Source organism: Lissotriton helveticus, chromosome 5_1 (genome assembly GCF_964261635.1).
Source record: "Lissotriton helveticus chromosome 5_1, aLisHel1.1, whole genome shotgun sequence".
In the NCBI taxonomy this organism is placed as follows: domain Eukaryota; kingdom Metazoa; phylum Chordata; class Amphibia; order Caudata; family Salamandridae; genus Lissotriton; species Lissotriton helveticus.
The window spans coordinates 1,538,419,509-1,538,434,742 of NC_136065.1; the positions used below are offsets into that span (position 1 = coordinate 1,538,419,509).

Sequence of the window (15,234 nt, forward strand, 5' to 3'; positions counted from 1 at the left end):
CGTCCGACAGGCCCGAGGAGGATTCACACTTGTTGCTTCGGGACATAGCACTCCCATGTTTGTCGGAATCGCATCGTGATTGCTTGGATGCCACGCCCTCGGTGGATGAGGTGGCTCTCGCGCTACGCTCCCTTCGCTCCGGCAAGGCTCTGGGTCCCAATGGCCTTCCTGTGGAACTGTATAAGTTACGCCCTGATACTTTAGCTCCCTATCTCCGTGATATGTTTTTGGCTGCGCGAGATAATGGCTCCCTCCCTAGAGATCAGCGTCTTGCGACCATTGTGGTGATCCATAAGGAGGGTAAACCACGAGATCGCTGCTCGTCTTGTAGACCCATTTTGCTCTTAAATGCGGAGCCCAAGATCCTCGCCAAATTGCTTGCTAATCGTCTGATTATGGTTATCAGCAACCTGATTCATCCGGATCAATCGGGTTTTATCCCGCACCGTAATACGGCATTAAATTTGCGACGTCTGCATGGTGTTCTCGCGAGGGCCCCGACGCTGCGTGAACCGGCCATCTTGGCGTCCTTGGACGCCACAATGGCCTTTGATACAATAGAGTGGTCTTATTTCTGGGCGGTACTCGCCAAGTTTGGATTCGGCGCGGGTTTTATTGGTTGGGTCAAACTCCTGTATGAAACACCGCTAGCCCAGGTGGTGGTTAATGGCCGCGTCTCCGTGCCTTTTACTCTTGGGAGGGGCACGCGACAGGGTTGTCCGTTGTCCCCGCTCCTCTTTGCTTTAGCGTTGGAGCCTCTTGCCGCTTGGCTACGGTGGGAACCTTCGATGAAGGGTATACGCTGGACGCCGGAATTTGAGGATCGCATTTCCTTATACGCGGATGATATTTTATTGTACCTTACATCTCCCCAAAAATCGCTTAATGTATTGTTTGACGTACTTAATTCCTTCGGGAAGAACTCAGGCCTTATCATTAATTGGTAGAAATCCTACATTTATGTACTTGCGGGTGATGTCCCTCGTTTGCCATGGGGCTGTCCCATCCAGTTGTCGCAGTCTGGCTTTAAGTACTTGGGTGTGTTTATCTCGATGGATCCGGCGGTTCGCTATGAACGTAATTTGCTCCCCCCACTCCAACGATTACGCTCCGATGTAGCGCGTTGGCGTAAATTACAGTTGTCTCCCCTAGGGCGTGCGGCCCTTTTTAAGATGATGTCCTTACCGCGGTTCCTATATGCCCTCCAGAATAGTTTTGATGTCATCCCGTCGAAATATTTTCGGGAAGTAGAATCGTTGCAGAGGCAACTAATATGGGACGGACGTTCACGCATAGCTCTTCCGAAATTGACACTCCCCTGGTATGATGGCGGTATAGCGCTCCCGGATATTCATAGGTATTTTTGGGCTTCCCACCTTGCTGCTATCAACCACGGGATGTATGGCCCGGCGTTGAATCCAGCATTCGAAATGGACAAGTGGCTGCTCCCAGGTGGTGATTACTATAGGGCACTTTATTCGGGGTCCTCCCGTTCACAACTCACGGGACCTACCGCTATAGCTGTGCGGGTATGGCATAGCGCAACGGCGGCTATGGGCTGGAGTGATAAATTAACGGGTGCGACACCGCTCTATGCCTCTGCGAAGCTGGGTGGCCTATGGAGGACGAAGGATTTGATAAGTGGGACATGATCGGTATTCGTAAAGTGCGTGATCTCTGGGTTAAAGGAAAGGTTAAGGCCTTCTCGGAACTGCAAATAGAGTATAAGCTGAGTGACGGGGAAAGATTTCGTTATATCCAGGTACGTCATGCTCTGAACTCTGTGTTGCCAGTGGGTAGTGCTATTCCGGATTCCTCCCCCCTCGAAGATCGTATACTAGATGGCTATGTGCCGGATAGTACTATCTCACTGTTCTATAAGAAAATGATTAATGACCGATCGAGTCTGCTCGATCGCCTCCGTGAGGCCTGGATTGCTGATGGTATTGAACTGGATGACGAGGACTGGCAGTCCGCAATCTCCTCTCCCAAGGAAGTGGCGATTCCGGCCCGCCTCCGTCTGGTCCAACTCAAGATCCTCCACAGAATCTATGTCACTGGTCCCCGTCTGATTCATATGGGGTTCTCTACGGATGGCATGTGTCGGCGTGGGTCTCCTTGGCACCTATCTCCATATCATATGGGAATGCCCTGAGGTGGTGCGATTTTGGAAACGTATACATGAGATTATGGATGACGTTACGGGTGTTGTGATGATGCCAGAAGCCCGACAATGTTTATTGAATGTATTGGGTCCGAATGACTATGACGTGTCGCAGCTTCGGTGGGCGACTCTGGCCAATATGGTTGCGAAGAGGGATATTGCTCAGTTGTGGGGATCCCCAAGGCCGCCTACAGTGACTGCTTGGAAAGAGAGTCTGGACTGGTGCATGTTTCGAGAGAAAACAGTGTATATCGCAAGAGGCAGGCCCAAAAAACCCATTTCCCCAGGGACACGGTGGCCTGGTTGGGGACTCCCAGACAAACCAACCTGTAACCTTCAGCATTACTGAATGCCCGAAGGCCAAACATAACTCTTTCTGCCCCCTCCGCCCTCCTCATCCAGGCCTGAGGGGGTGATTTCTGGGTGCAGTGGGCCACATCTTTCACCCATGGACAGCGCAGTGGGATCTGACTGCTCGTGCTGCCATGAGGGTGGCCGGGGCCCTGTGCAAGCTGGTCCTCTTCCACGTAGTGACCAGGACTGTGCACTGATGCTACTCTGGGGAACTGGGCATCAACTCCGCCTCAGCGTAAGCAAGGATTGATAAATACACAGCCCATGCCCCCGCTGCATCGAAGCAGGACACTGTGGAAACTACCCCTTCCTCGCTGGCAGGCCAACCGAACACCACGGACATCCTTCTAGCTATCCAGGCATCCCAGTCAGCTTTGAAGACTAGGATTGGAGAAGTCAGATTGGATGTCGCTCCAGGACCTTTGCAATGTCACAAAGTGTCACAAACCCTGCTCTGAGGGACACCTCTTGGATCTAGAGGACTTTGTGTCCATGTTGAAATCGGAGGTGGCTCATCTGACTATGCCTCCTCATAGCTTTGTACAATGTATCTCCCTGTTTGTATCCTAACTGTATCCTCCCCACCCAAAGTCCTTTGTTTACCTCCTATCTATACTTTAAAGAGCTCTGATACCCTCACAGGTCTGGTTCGCGCTCTATAAAACTCTAAATAAATAATTAAAAGCATGGAGATTCGGGACGAATACGTCCTCCGTTATGCTTGCGAGCTATCCTAATCTTTCCCGACTATACTAGTCTAGTGCAGCGTCATCGCAAATCCGTCAAAGCTGTTGCTGAACTTGCGGCATGGGCTTCTCTTCTCAGCCCACCTCCGAGTGATCCACACATCTAGGTCCTTCTTTTTTTTTTCTTTACACTTCTGAGGCCACATGGGAAAGGACAGCGAAGAACCGGCTCATGTGCAGCCACTCGCTCCCTCCTTGGGGGAAAAACCCCTTAAGAAAACCGCTAATGGTGGGGCCTGCAGACGACCGGGTTCCCACAAATGATGAATAAGGGTTGGTGGGTCTCCCACCACTGACGCCCTCAGTCCCTAGCAGAACAATGATGGTGGGGCTGCTGTTGCTGGCGGCCCTTTTCAGGCTTGGTGGCCCCGATTTCTGCTACAAGGGGGAGTGGGAGGTGGCGGGTTTGGGCCTGATGTGGCTCCCATGGCTACCAATAGGATTCAGCTGTATCAATGTACCAGCAGCATCAGAACCTCTTTGAGTATTTCCGGTGAGGGGGGGGGGGGAGAAGACATAGGTTGTTTCGCTCCAAAAGTTGGTTTTTCAATGTCTGTGACTTTTTTTTTATTGGGGGACAGATTCTTCTGGGGTGGAAGTGTTGGGTTGGAAGGATGCTGGCACATTGGTTTGCGGTTGTTTCGCCCGTTTGGACATGTTTGCTCCTGTTTTGGACAGGCTAATATTCCAAGGCTCTCCTTTCTTGTGAATACCCGAGTGGGTATTGCCTAGACCTGTATTTCCAGTCCTGAACCTGATGGCTCTTAAACTAATGACGTGGAGTGTCAGCGTTTTAAATGACTGCATCAAGCGGGAGTGCAGAAGGGAGCTGACCAAGGGGTGGAAATCAAGGACGGGGCCGACGCAACAGAGATGGTTAAACGAATTCCTAAAGTGGGCGGCAGCCGAGAGCACGATCAGATACCAACTGGCCCGCCGCGGCTCAGACGAGCGTGCCCAGGAGGCGGCATTGGCGTGGGAGATGCTAGTGCAGTCATTACGAGATAACTCAGTGGAGGAAGAGGGGGGGGGGACCCTGCGGGCCTTGGAGACCCGACCGAGAGTGCCGCGGTGCCGGCTCCCCCACTAGACACACACACATAGTAAACACCAAAATACTTCTGCCCATCACCACAGACTCACGCTACTCAGAGCTAGGCGAAGGCGAGGACACTGAGGGAGGGGGGGAGGGGCGGGAAGGAGAGCGGGCTCAGGGTTGCAAATCGAAGAACAGGGGACCTATTACCTGACGATACTGGAGGGACGGGGAGTATTGACTAAAAAGCAGATACCAGATTACCTCATACTAAGACCATGTGTAGTAGAAATTGTTACATGCACCGAGGAAGCGGAGGATGCCGCCCAGCCTACGGGATGTGGGCTGAATGGCTGTTTGTACTTATCAGGTGCGGAGTTGAATAGAGGAAAATCTGTACTGACAAGATCCAGTAATGATATGTATGCTGTGTATTTGTTCTGCAATAAAAAACGTTTAACAAAAAAAAAAAATCAAGCGGGAGTGCAGTGTTGGGTTTTGCGAAACAACATGCCTCTTGGTTCCTGATGCCCCTTTCTGGCGCACTATGGATAAGATTGGGTATACTATGCCAGCTATATTAGGGGCTAGTAGGTAGCCATCCTGATCCACAAACGGTTGCCAATGGTGGTTACCCATAGTGTGACCAGCCCACAAGGCAGATAGGTTGTGGTAGAGGGGGCGGTCAGTGGGCAGGCCTCTAATTTGTAGAGTGTCTCTGTTCCTACCAGACTGTTGGGCCCTATGCTCAATTCAGTGAGAGAGGTGTTGTCAGGCCTCTCCAGTGGTATCACCACAGTGGGCGAAGGTTTAATATGACTGTCTTCTGATATTGACTGCTTGAGGGCCTTGAATAGTATTCGGTCTGGGCTTTCTGCCTCCGGGTGGGCTTCCTGCCTTGGTCTTTGTGATGATTGGCGCACCTGGAATCCTAGCATGCACGCTTACACCTCTGTGGCATAGAAAACCAGGTCATGCATCGATTGTTTTCATGCCTGCCCCTGACCTGCTTCGTACCATGTGGTCGAAAATCCTCCCAATGGGTATTTCAGACATTGCCCCAGTTACTACTTACTTGGGCGGAGGTAGCTGAGGGAGCGCCTGATTTGATGCCTCAGTGCGTTGCAGGAACTCAGCGTTTTTCTGGAGCTCAACGTAGATTGTGGACTCCCTGGGTACCCTTTGGGCTGCCAGCAAGGCATTCATGCAGGGGGTCCCTCCACACATTTCCGAGCCCAGGACCAGCAGAGATCACCTCCGATTGAGGGGTTGAGGGGTTGGAGGCCCACATAGCACTGGCAGAACAATGCTCCTCTGTAGAAGAGACTGAACTGCGGCCATTAGCGCTCGATAGGCTTCCTCTGCGACAGCTCTGCCAATGACAAGGCGAGTTTGTTCTGGGTGGCCTCCAAGAGTAGGGTCTTTGCTGGGGTTATAAATCGAGTATGTTTCTGTACTGGCTGACAACTAGCGGTCTGGTGGACTGGGTAGTGCCTAATGTCTGGTACCCAAGCGGGAACCGGCTACTGAGGCCCTGGTCGCTGACTAGTATCGTACTTTATATGCTTGTCTTCCACGCAAAAGCTCTTTCCCTGTAATCTAGGACTTGCCGTGATGATGTCAGATGCAGCCAATCTAGACTAACCGATTACTCTTGCAGAGGTTGACAAAGCCCCCTCGGAAATGAACCCCGGCAAGACTCCGGGATCAGATGGCTTCCCCGTCGGATATTGGAAGAAATTCTGGGAGTCTCTGTTGCCCCATTTATTAGCGCTCTATAACGAGGCCATAGCCACAGGCCACCTCCCAGCAGTGTTGAAAGAGGAGAAAATAGTTGTTTTGCATGCCCTATCGCCCGATCTCCCTTGTTAATCCTGAGCGTGCAATTTTCGGCAAATTTCTAGCTAACTGTCTCCTCCAGGTCATATACACACTGGTCCATCTCAATCAATGCAAGTGTAGGCCATGCCGCGGCACAAGCCACTATATTCGCAGGATACAAGCAGTGGTGACATACCATCAGCTGCTGCTGGTGTCTAACGCCTTTCTCCTCATAGACTTCAAAAAGGCTTCTGTTTCCCTTGATTGGGAATTTCTCTGGGACATGCTTGTTCGTTTAGGCTTTGGCCCTTGCTTTATCTCCTATGTGCAAACTCTTTGCCGGGCCCATGGCTAGAATTCAAGTAAACAGGGTCTTTTTGCAGGTGATCCTAATTCAGCTGGGCACCAGGTAGGGTTGCCCCTTATCACCCCTTCTTTTCACTTGTGTGGTTAAATCTCTGGTGACATGGGTGTGCTGCCATGCTCAATTGCAATAATTCCAGTGGGGAGATGAATTGGAGGAGGATCGTATTTCTTTATACACCAAAGATAATGCTATTTCTGAGTGACCCTGCATTAGAGTTCCCTAGAGCGCAACGCATGCTTGATCTCTACGGCCAGGCCTCCAGCCTGCTGGTTAATTATTCCAAGTGCTTATTGCTCCCACTTACGGGCCCTATGCAGGACAATGGCTGGCAGGATCGTATACCTATAAGTAGATTAAGCTTCCTTTACCTCATTGTAGACCGCTTGCATGGGTCGCCGATTTTCCCCCTCCATCCCCCCACCCCCCTTCTCTCTCAGACCTGACTAAAATTGTATTTGGAGTGTGGAAGTCTGGTGCAAGATGGACTGGGTGGGGAGCAGGGTCACTCTCCAGACCCCCTTTGGAGAGGCACACAGCTCCGCCAGGTGGCCAGTTGGCGGGGTTTGGGAAGTGGCACCTGATCCATATTTTATGTTTAGGCCATGCATGGCAGGGATCACAAATGCGGTCCTTCTCAGACTTGCATGCCAACTTCCAGTTACATCGCTCCCTGTTCTCCAAATTCCTACAACTGTGATATGCCCTCCTGTCCCACCAATACTTCCATGGGCAGGTCCCATAATTCAGTCCCATGGAGACTAGGGGTGACTCCCCTGGGTCAAGGTGGAGTCTCCCACATTTATTGTTCATTGGTCATAAACTCCCCGGAATTGTTTACTACCCTCCGTGCCCCTGGGTGGGTGCTTTATAAGATGGATAATGGGGGGAGGCACTCATGGCCCGAGGGAACAGGCCATATGATCTCCTCTCTGGCTGATCCAGATAAATGTCCTTTATCCTACATACCTGACACCATTGCGGCTTTGGAAGGCGGATTAACTCTTAAAATCCGCATGCCATTGCTGTGGAACTGAAAATGCAGACTTTGATCATGTTGTCTGGTCATGGCCCATCATACACGGGTACTGGTCCCGACTCCTGGGTGTTCTGTCGGGGTATTGGGAAGGCCAGTGGATTGCTTACCCCGAGTTGCTCTGCTAGGATTGCTGGAGGACCTGGGTAGGCTTTCTAGCGCTCAAAGCGGTATTTGGTGTGTCTGGGGACTCTGCTCGCCAAACGAAATATAGTCCCGAATTGGATCTCCGCTACCACACCAGACTTGCACGCCTGGCAACAGACTATGGATTGATGTGCTAAGATAGAAGAACCAGTGTATGCAGCACGGAGTTGCCCTCACAAACATTGCAAGATATGTAGCATTTGGTAAGACTACTTTGGGCTTAAGGAATTGATCTGAACATCCCTGTGTTGACATGTGGACACGAAGTCTGGGCTGGTTGTACGCTTCCTGTCATGTTTATTATGTTTAATTTCTGTTGAAAAAAACAATAAAAATATCTTATTAAAAAAAATCTTGTACCTTAATCACTTATGCCCATCTTTGATCACCAGATGACCATTCCTTTGTTTTTTGCCAATTTAAGTGTCACTTTTTCAGAGCCCTTGTTGACTTAGTTTGCGGAATACTTCCTCGACGGAACCCACAGAGTAGGGGGCCATCGGAGGAAGGACATTACATTGTTTGCTCTATGTAAGATAGATGGTGCAATGCCCCCCCTAACCCCGCCCGTCACTGCCAAGAAGAATCTGGCTGTGAGTAGTAGGAAAAAAAACGAGTCCCACACCATAAGAGCTTCCTCCTAGGTTGTTAACCATCATTTTTCGCAACTTGTTGTTACCTTCCTCCAACACCTGCCAGGTCCACTTCATCCACTATTTCTTTTTCTTCGGTGACCCACTACTCCCCTTTCCCTTCCTGTCATCTGGATTTATACTTCTTTTCTGTAAGGCACCAAAACACTTTCGCAATAGCCTCAACCCATCACTTCCTCATTGCTAAACAACACCTTCCTCTTGCCATTCAAAATCACTGCATATCCTTTTCCATTCATTTGCCAATCTGTTGCTCCTTCGCTTCCTCGTCATAATGCAAATCAGTTGCATCTAATTCCAGGTTGTCGGAGCCAGCCAATCCTCACTATCCTCGTACCCCGCATTTCTCCATCCCTTGCCAATCACAAAACTTGTAGTGAGGGAAAACCACCAATTCTCCTTTTGGCACCTGCATTGCCAGAAGAGCTGCTCTAGACTGCTTTTTCCAGGATAGTCTTCCTTCTCCCCTCAAGGCTGCTCCTGCCTAAAAGATCTCTGCCCTTGTGGGCCTCAGAAGCCACGCTAGACTCTGCTCCTACTACTACACCTCCTCCCCCACTGGAAACCAAAACGCCATTCTTAGACAGACAGACAGACAGACAGACAGACAGACAGACAGACAGACAGACAGATCTGTCTGTCTGTCTGTCTGTCTGTCTGTCTGTCTGTCTGTCTGTCTGTCTGTCTGTCTGTCTGTCTGTCTGTCTGTCTGTCTGTCTGTCTGTCTGTCTGTCTGTCTGTCTGTCTGTCTGTCTCACACACACACCCCCCCTTCCCCCACCTGCTGGCCTTTACCCTTAACCTCCCTCCTCCTGAATTCATATCCCTACTGGTCACCAGCCCAGTGCTCCCCAGTCAACTCGTCCATTTCTGCAACACTTCAACTTCCCCTCCAAAAACCCTTTCGTTTGCATTTTTTTATTCCCTTCTTGTTGAGTCTACCATTCTATTTTTCTTCCTCCCTTTTTCATTTTTTTCGTGCACCTCAGTTTCTTTCTCTAGATTCTTCTTTGTTTAATTCATTATATGTCTATTTCTTGCCTGACCTTTCCCCTTCTTTCTTCTTTGCAGTGGATTTTGCCCTGAAGGTTTTGCAATGGTCTCTATTTCTTGCCTGACATTTCCCCTTCTTTCTTCTTTGCAGTGGATTTTGCCCTGAAGGTTTTGCAATGGTCTAATTCCGAGACAGTGCGGCTCCAGCTCTGGGACATTGCAGGTAAGAACATTCTCATTACTTTATAGGCAGCGATGTTTTTGTTTGGCTTAAGAATGGGGAATAAGTTACAAAGATTTAACGTTAATTCTGTTGTTCAAAGAAAAGGTTAGGATATCTCCTAAATACTTATTTAATTTATGGACTTATTCAACAAAAAATAAGTGTAAAGAAACTGTTCCTCGAATCAGAAATACAAGTATGCCCTATAATTGCACATTCGTTCTTCACGGAAGCAATTTAGTGAACAGTAAAAAATAACAATTGTATAACTAGCCTAGGAAAGACTAGCAGGGACACACGGTCTGCCCGTCGTGCCCACCTGGAAGGGGTCGTCTGACGGCAGACCACTACGCTGTTTATTGCCGAGTCAGCTTTGTCAGCCAGAAGGTGGGTTAAATGAGACTAAGCTTTATTTTTGGAGATCTCTTTGTCTCACGACCCATGCGGTGATGGACTTTGCAGGATACTGAGCAGTGCCATAAAATTACTCTTTTACTCTTATTTATTAGGTTTTGCCTAAGACAGCATAAGACATTATTTTCTGTAAATGTGCCACCTATTGCTTACCATTGGTTGGCTTCATTGTCACTCTTTTGCTTGCTTCTTGTGGGTCACTTGCTTCTTATTGGTCAGCTGCTATGGGATTCCTGGAGGTTGGACGCATTTTTAGGCACTGCTTTTTCTTACTCTACACTGATATAAGTTGGCTCCCTCCTGTACTTCTCCCACCTTTGTCTTCCTCCGACACACCTTTCCTTCTGTTGTCTATGCTGTTGTTAGTGGCGGATGGCATGGCTTGTGGGTGACAGGGCGGGTCGCGCGCTTGTGGGGCGTAATGGCAGGGGTCGCGTGGGACGTAATGGCGAGGGGAGTTATGGGTGTCACATATTGAAAATAAAAAAATAAAAGTACCTCTGCTCCTGCTCTCCTTGTGGAACTCACAGCAATGCAGCGCTGTGCTTGGGAAGCACCCAGGCTCCCCTGACCAATCACACCGCTGCAATGCAGCGTTGTGATTGGTTTTGAGCATCCTGGTTTGTCGCTCAACCAGGGAATTGGGGTCCTGGGCTTGTTCTCCACGCAGACTGTAATGCAGCCTGCATGGAGAACCTGGAAAATGCACATGACTGATTTGGCGGCGCGAGAGGGCCAACCAAAGTCATTGCGTACTTAGGAGTGGGCAAACCACTCCTCCCCTGACCTGCTCCGAGAGCAGAGCAGCCCGCCCACCAGCAAAGCAGCACAAAGCATAAAATGATAATAACTTAATTATTATTATCATTTTATGTTTCTTTTTTGCATTGCTTAAAAGCATTGGAGCGACGTTTCTCCGCCATAAAGGAGCCGCTACTAGCTGTTGCCCCTTCCCGCTAGGGCGGTGCGGCTGGTGCAACCACACCAGGCGATGACTTCAGGTGGGGTGCGTCATGTTTGAAGTATATTGTGGTTTTAAAAGCACCAGCGCCAGTAATTTTCAGGAAACAATAAAAATGTCAAGATAACTCCAGTGATTAATGTTCTTCCTAGAGAGATCGAGGTTTGTCTAGTGGAAGCTTTGACTCATGGTAAGGTAGCACAGAGTGTTAATGTGCCTGCTGCAAAGAAAGTGTACCATTCAGATCACAAAGTGCATATAATGTAGATAGGTCCATGGGTTACTGCTTTTGTCTGGGAAATCCTTTGTTCCTTGCAATTTGTAAATTATAATCCTAACCTAGAACAGTAAGCTATTAACTGTCATCAAAGAGCTGCTTGCAAATTGCAAGGTATAGATTAGAGCGTTATGATTTTTCCGCAGTCTTAAGTTGGAAAAAGGGTTCTTTTGGAAAGAAACCAGTTCTGATTATTAAAGAGAAACCCCAACTATAGTGATACATTTTTAGGGCTCGCCTGGCGTTGGAGCGCGAAGCGCTCCCGCCAGCGAGTTCTATAGCCGCCTTGCTCCCTGTCAAGGGAGTAGCAGCTGTGAACGAGCCCGACACAGAGCTGGGAACGAGCCGACCCAGGTCTGTGAACGAGCTTCAAGGTTGAGCAGCTTGTGCACGTTTGTTGGACGTCAGGCGCTGCAAGCCCGCCAGACCAATTATCCCAGCATGAAACTCTACTTCCTGAGGCGCCACAAGACCAATTATCCCAGCAGGAGTCTCCACTTCCTCAGGCGCTGCAACAATTATCACAGCATGAGACCCACTTATCACAGCATGTCAACAGGCGCCCCAGGCTGCTGGAGCACTCAACTATAATTAATGTGCAGTTGAGTGCTCCAGCAGCGTGGGGCGTCTCTCTGCATGCTGTGATAATTATCACTTTGGGGCCTCATGCTGTGATAATTACGGCGGCATGCTCTATTTGCAGCACTGAACATTTTCAAAGAAGGCGAAGCAGTGACATTCATTGAGACACTCACCCTCACGCCCTCACCCCCTCACCCCTCACACACCTCCTCACCCTCACACACCTCCTCACCCTCACACCCTCACCTTCACACCCCCTCACACACACCCTCACATACCCTTACCAGCACAGCAAAACACAGCACAGCACAGCAAAACACAACACAACACAGCAAAACACAACACAGCACAGCAAAACACAACACAGCACAGCAAAACACAACACAACACAACACAACACAGCACAGCACAGCACAGCAAAACACAACACAGCACAGCAAAACACAGCACAGCACAACAAAACACAACACAGCACAACAGAGCAAAACACAACACAGCACAGCACAGCAACACACAGCACAGCAAAACACAGCACAGCACAGCAAAACACAACACAGCACAGCACAACGCAGCACAGCACAGCACCGCAAAACACAGCACAACACAGCACAGCAAAACACAACACAACACAGCAAAACACAGGACAGGACAGCACAGCAAAGCACAGCACAGCAAAACACAGCACAGCACAACACAACACAGCACAGCAAAACACAACACAACACAGCACAGCACAGCAAAACAAAACACAGCACAGGACAGCACAGCAAAGCACAGCAAAACACAGCACAGCAAAACACAGCACAGCACAACACAGCACAGCACAACACAGCACAGCACAACACAGCACAGCACAGCACAGCACAACACAGCAAAACACAACACAGCACAACACAGCACAGCAAAGCACAGCACAGCACAGCAAAGCACAGCACAGCAAAACACAACACAGCAAAGCACAGCAAAACACAGCACAGCACAGCAAAACACAGCACAGCACAACACAGCACAGCAAAACACAACACAACACAACCCTCACGCCCTCACCCCCTCACCCCTCACACACCTCATCACCCTCACACACCTCCTCACCCTCACACCCCCTCACACACACCCTCACATACCCTTACCAGCACAGCAAAACACAACACAACACAGCACAGCAAAACACAACACAGCACAGTACAGCAAAACACAGCACAGCAAAACACAACACAGCACAGCAAAGCACAGCACAGGTCAGCACAGCAAAGCACAGCAAAACACAGCACAGCAAAACACAACACAACACAGCACAGCACATCAAAACACAGCACAGGACAGCACTGCAAAGCACAGCACAGCAAAACACAGCACAGCAAAACACAGCACAGCACAGCACAGCACAACACAGCACAGCAAAACACAACACAGCACAGCAAAGCACAGCACAGGTCAGCACAGCAAAGCACAGCACAGCAAAACACAGCACAGCAAAACACAACACAACACAGCACAGCACAGCAAAACACAACACAGCACAACACAGCACAGCACAGCACAGCACAGCACAGCACAGCACAACACAGCACAACACAACACAGCACAACACAGCACAGCAAAACACAGCACAGCACAACACAGCAAAACACAGCACAGCACAGCAAAGCACAGCACAGCAAAACACAACACAACACAGCACAGCACAGCAAAACACAACACAGCACAGCAAAGCACAGCACAGCAAAACACAGCACAGCAAAACACAGCACAGCACAGCAAAACACAGCACAGCACAGCACAGCACAGCAAAACACAACACAACACAACCCTCACGCCCTCACCCCCTCACCCCTCACACACCTCATCACCCTCACACACCTCCTCACCCTCACACCCTCACCTTCACACCCCCTCACACACACCCTCACATACCCTTACCAGCACAGCACAGCAAAACACAACACAGCACAGTACAGCAAAACACAACACAGCACATCACAGCCAAACACAACACAACACAGCACAGCACAGCAAAACACAACACAGCACAGCACAGCAAAACACAGCACAGCAAAACACAACACAACACAGCACAACACAGCACAGCACAGCAAAACACAACACAGCAAAACACAGCACAGCACAACACAGCACAGCAAAACACAACACAGCAAAACACAGCACAGCACAGCACAGCAAAGCACAGGACAGCACAGCAAAGCACAGCACAGCAAAACACAGCACAGCACAGCACAGCACAGCACAGCACAGCACAGCACAACACAACACAGCACAGCAAAACACAGCACAGCACAACACAGCAAAACACAGCACAGCAAAGCACAGCACAGCAAAACACAGCACAGCACAGCAACACACAGCACAGCAAAACACAGCACAGCACAGCAAAACACAGCACAGCAAAACACAGCACAGCAAAACACAGCACAGCACAGCAAAACACAGCAAAACACAGCACAGCAAAACACAGCACAGCAAAGCAAAGCACAGCAAAACACAGCACAGCAAAGCACAGCACAGCAAAGCACAGCACAGTAAAACACAGCACAGCAAAACACAGCACAGCACAGCAAAACACAATACAGCAAAACGCAGCACAGCAAAACACAGCAAGCACAGCAAAACACAGCACAGCAAAACACAGCACAGCAAAACACAGCACAGCAAAACACAGCACAGCAAAACACAGCACAGCAAAACACAGCACAGCACAGCAAAACACAGCACAGCACAGCAAAACACAGCACAGCACAGCACAACCAAGCACAGCACAACCAAGCACAGCCCAACCAAGCACAGCCCAACCAAGCACAGCATAACCAAGCACAGCATAACCAAGCACAGCATAACCAAGCATAGCGTAATAAAGCACAACAAAAAATAGCATAACAAAAAATAGCATAACACAACACAACAAAACATAGCATAGCAAAACAAAGCATAGCATAGCATAACAAACACAACAAAACATAGCATAGCATAACAAAACATTGCATAACAAAACACAACATAGCATAGCATAACAAAACACAACATAGCATAGCATAACAAAACACAACATAGCATAGGATAACAAAACAAAGCATAGGATAGCAAAACAAAACATAGCCTAACAAAACATGGCATAACAAAACATGGCATAACAAAACATGGCATAACAAAACATGGCATAACAAAACATAGCATAGCAAAACATATAATAGCATAGCAAAACATAGCATATCAAACACAACAAAACATAGCATAGCAAAACAAAGCATAGCATAGCAAAAGATAGCATAGCATAACAAGCATAACAAAGCATAGCATAACAAAACATAGCATAGCATAACATAACAAAACATAGCATAACATAGCATAGCATAACAAAACACAACATAGCATAGCATAACACAACATAGCATAGGATAGCAAAACTAAACCGAGCATAGCATAACAAAACAAAGCATAGGATAGCAAA

General features: G+C 49.0%; 1 protein-coding gene across 2 annotated transcripts in view; it reads left to right on the forward strand.

The window, feature by feature from the left end:
* Positions 1 to 15,234, forward strand: part of RAB29 (RAB29, member RAS oncogene family) — a 328,586-nt gene that overhangs the window by 245,310 nt on the left and 68,042 nt on the right. For both annotated transcript variants that reach the window (XM_078644596.1, XM_078644597.1), the window contains exon 2: positions 9,466 to 9,537. In XM_078644596.1, the coding sequence (XP_078500722.1) occupies positions 9,466 to 9,537 (72 nt within the window). The remainder of the gene's footprint in view (positions 1 to 9,465; positions 9,538 to 15,234) is intronic.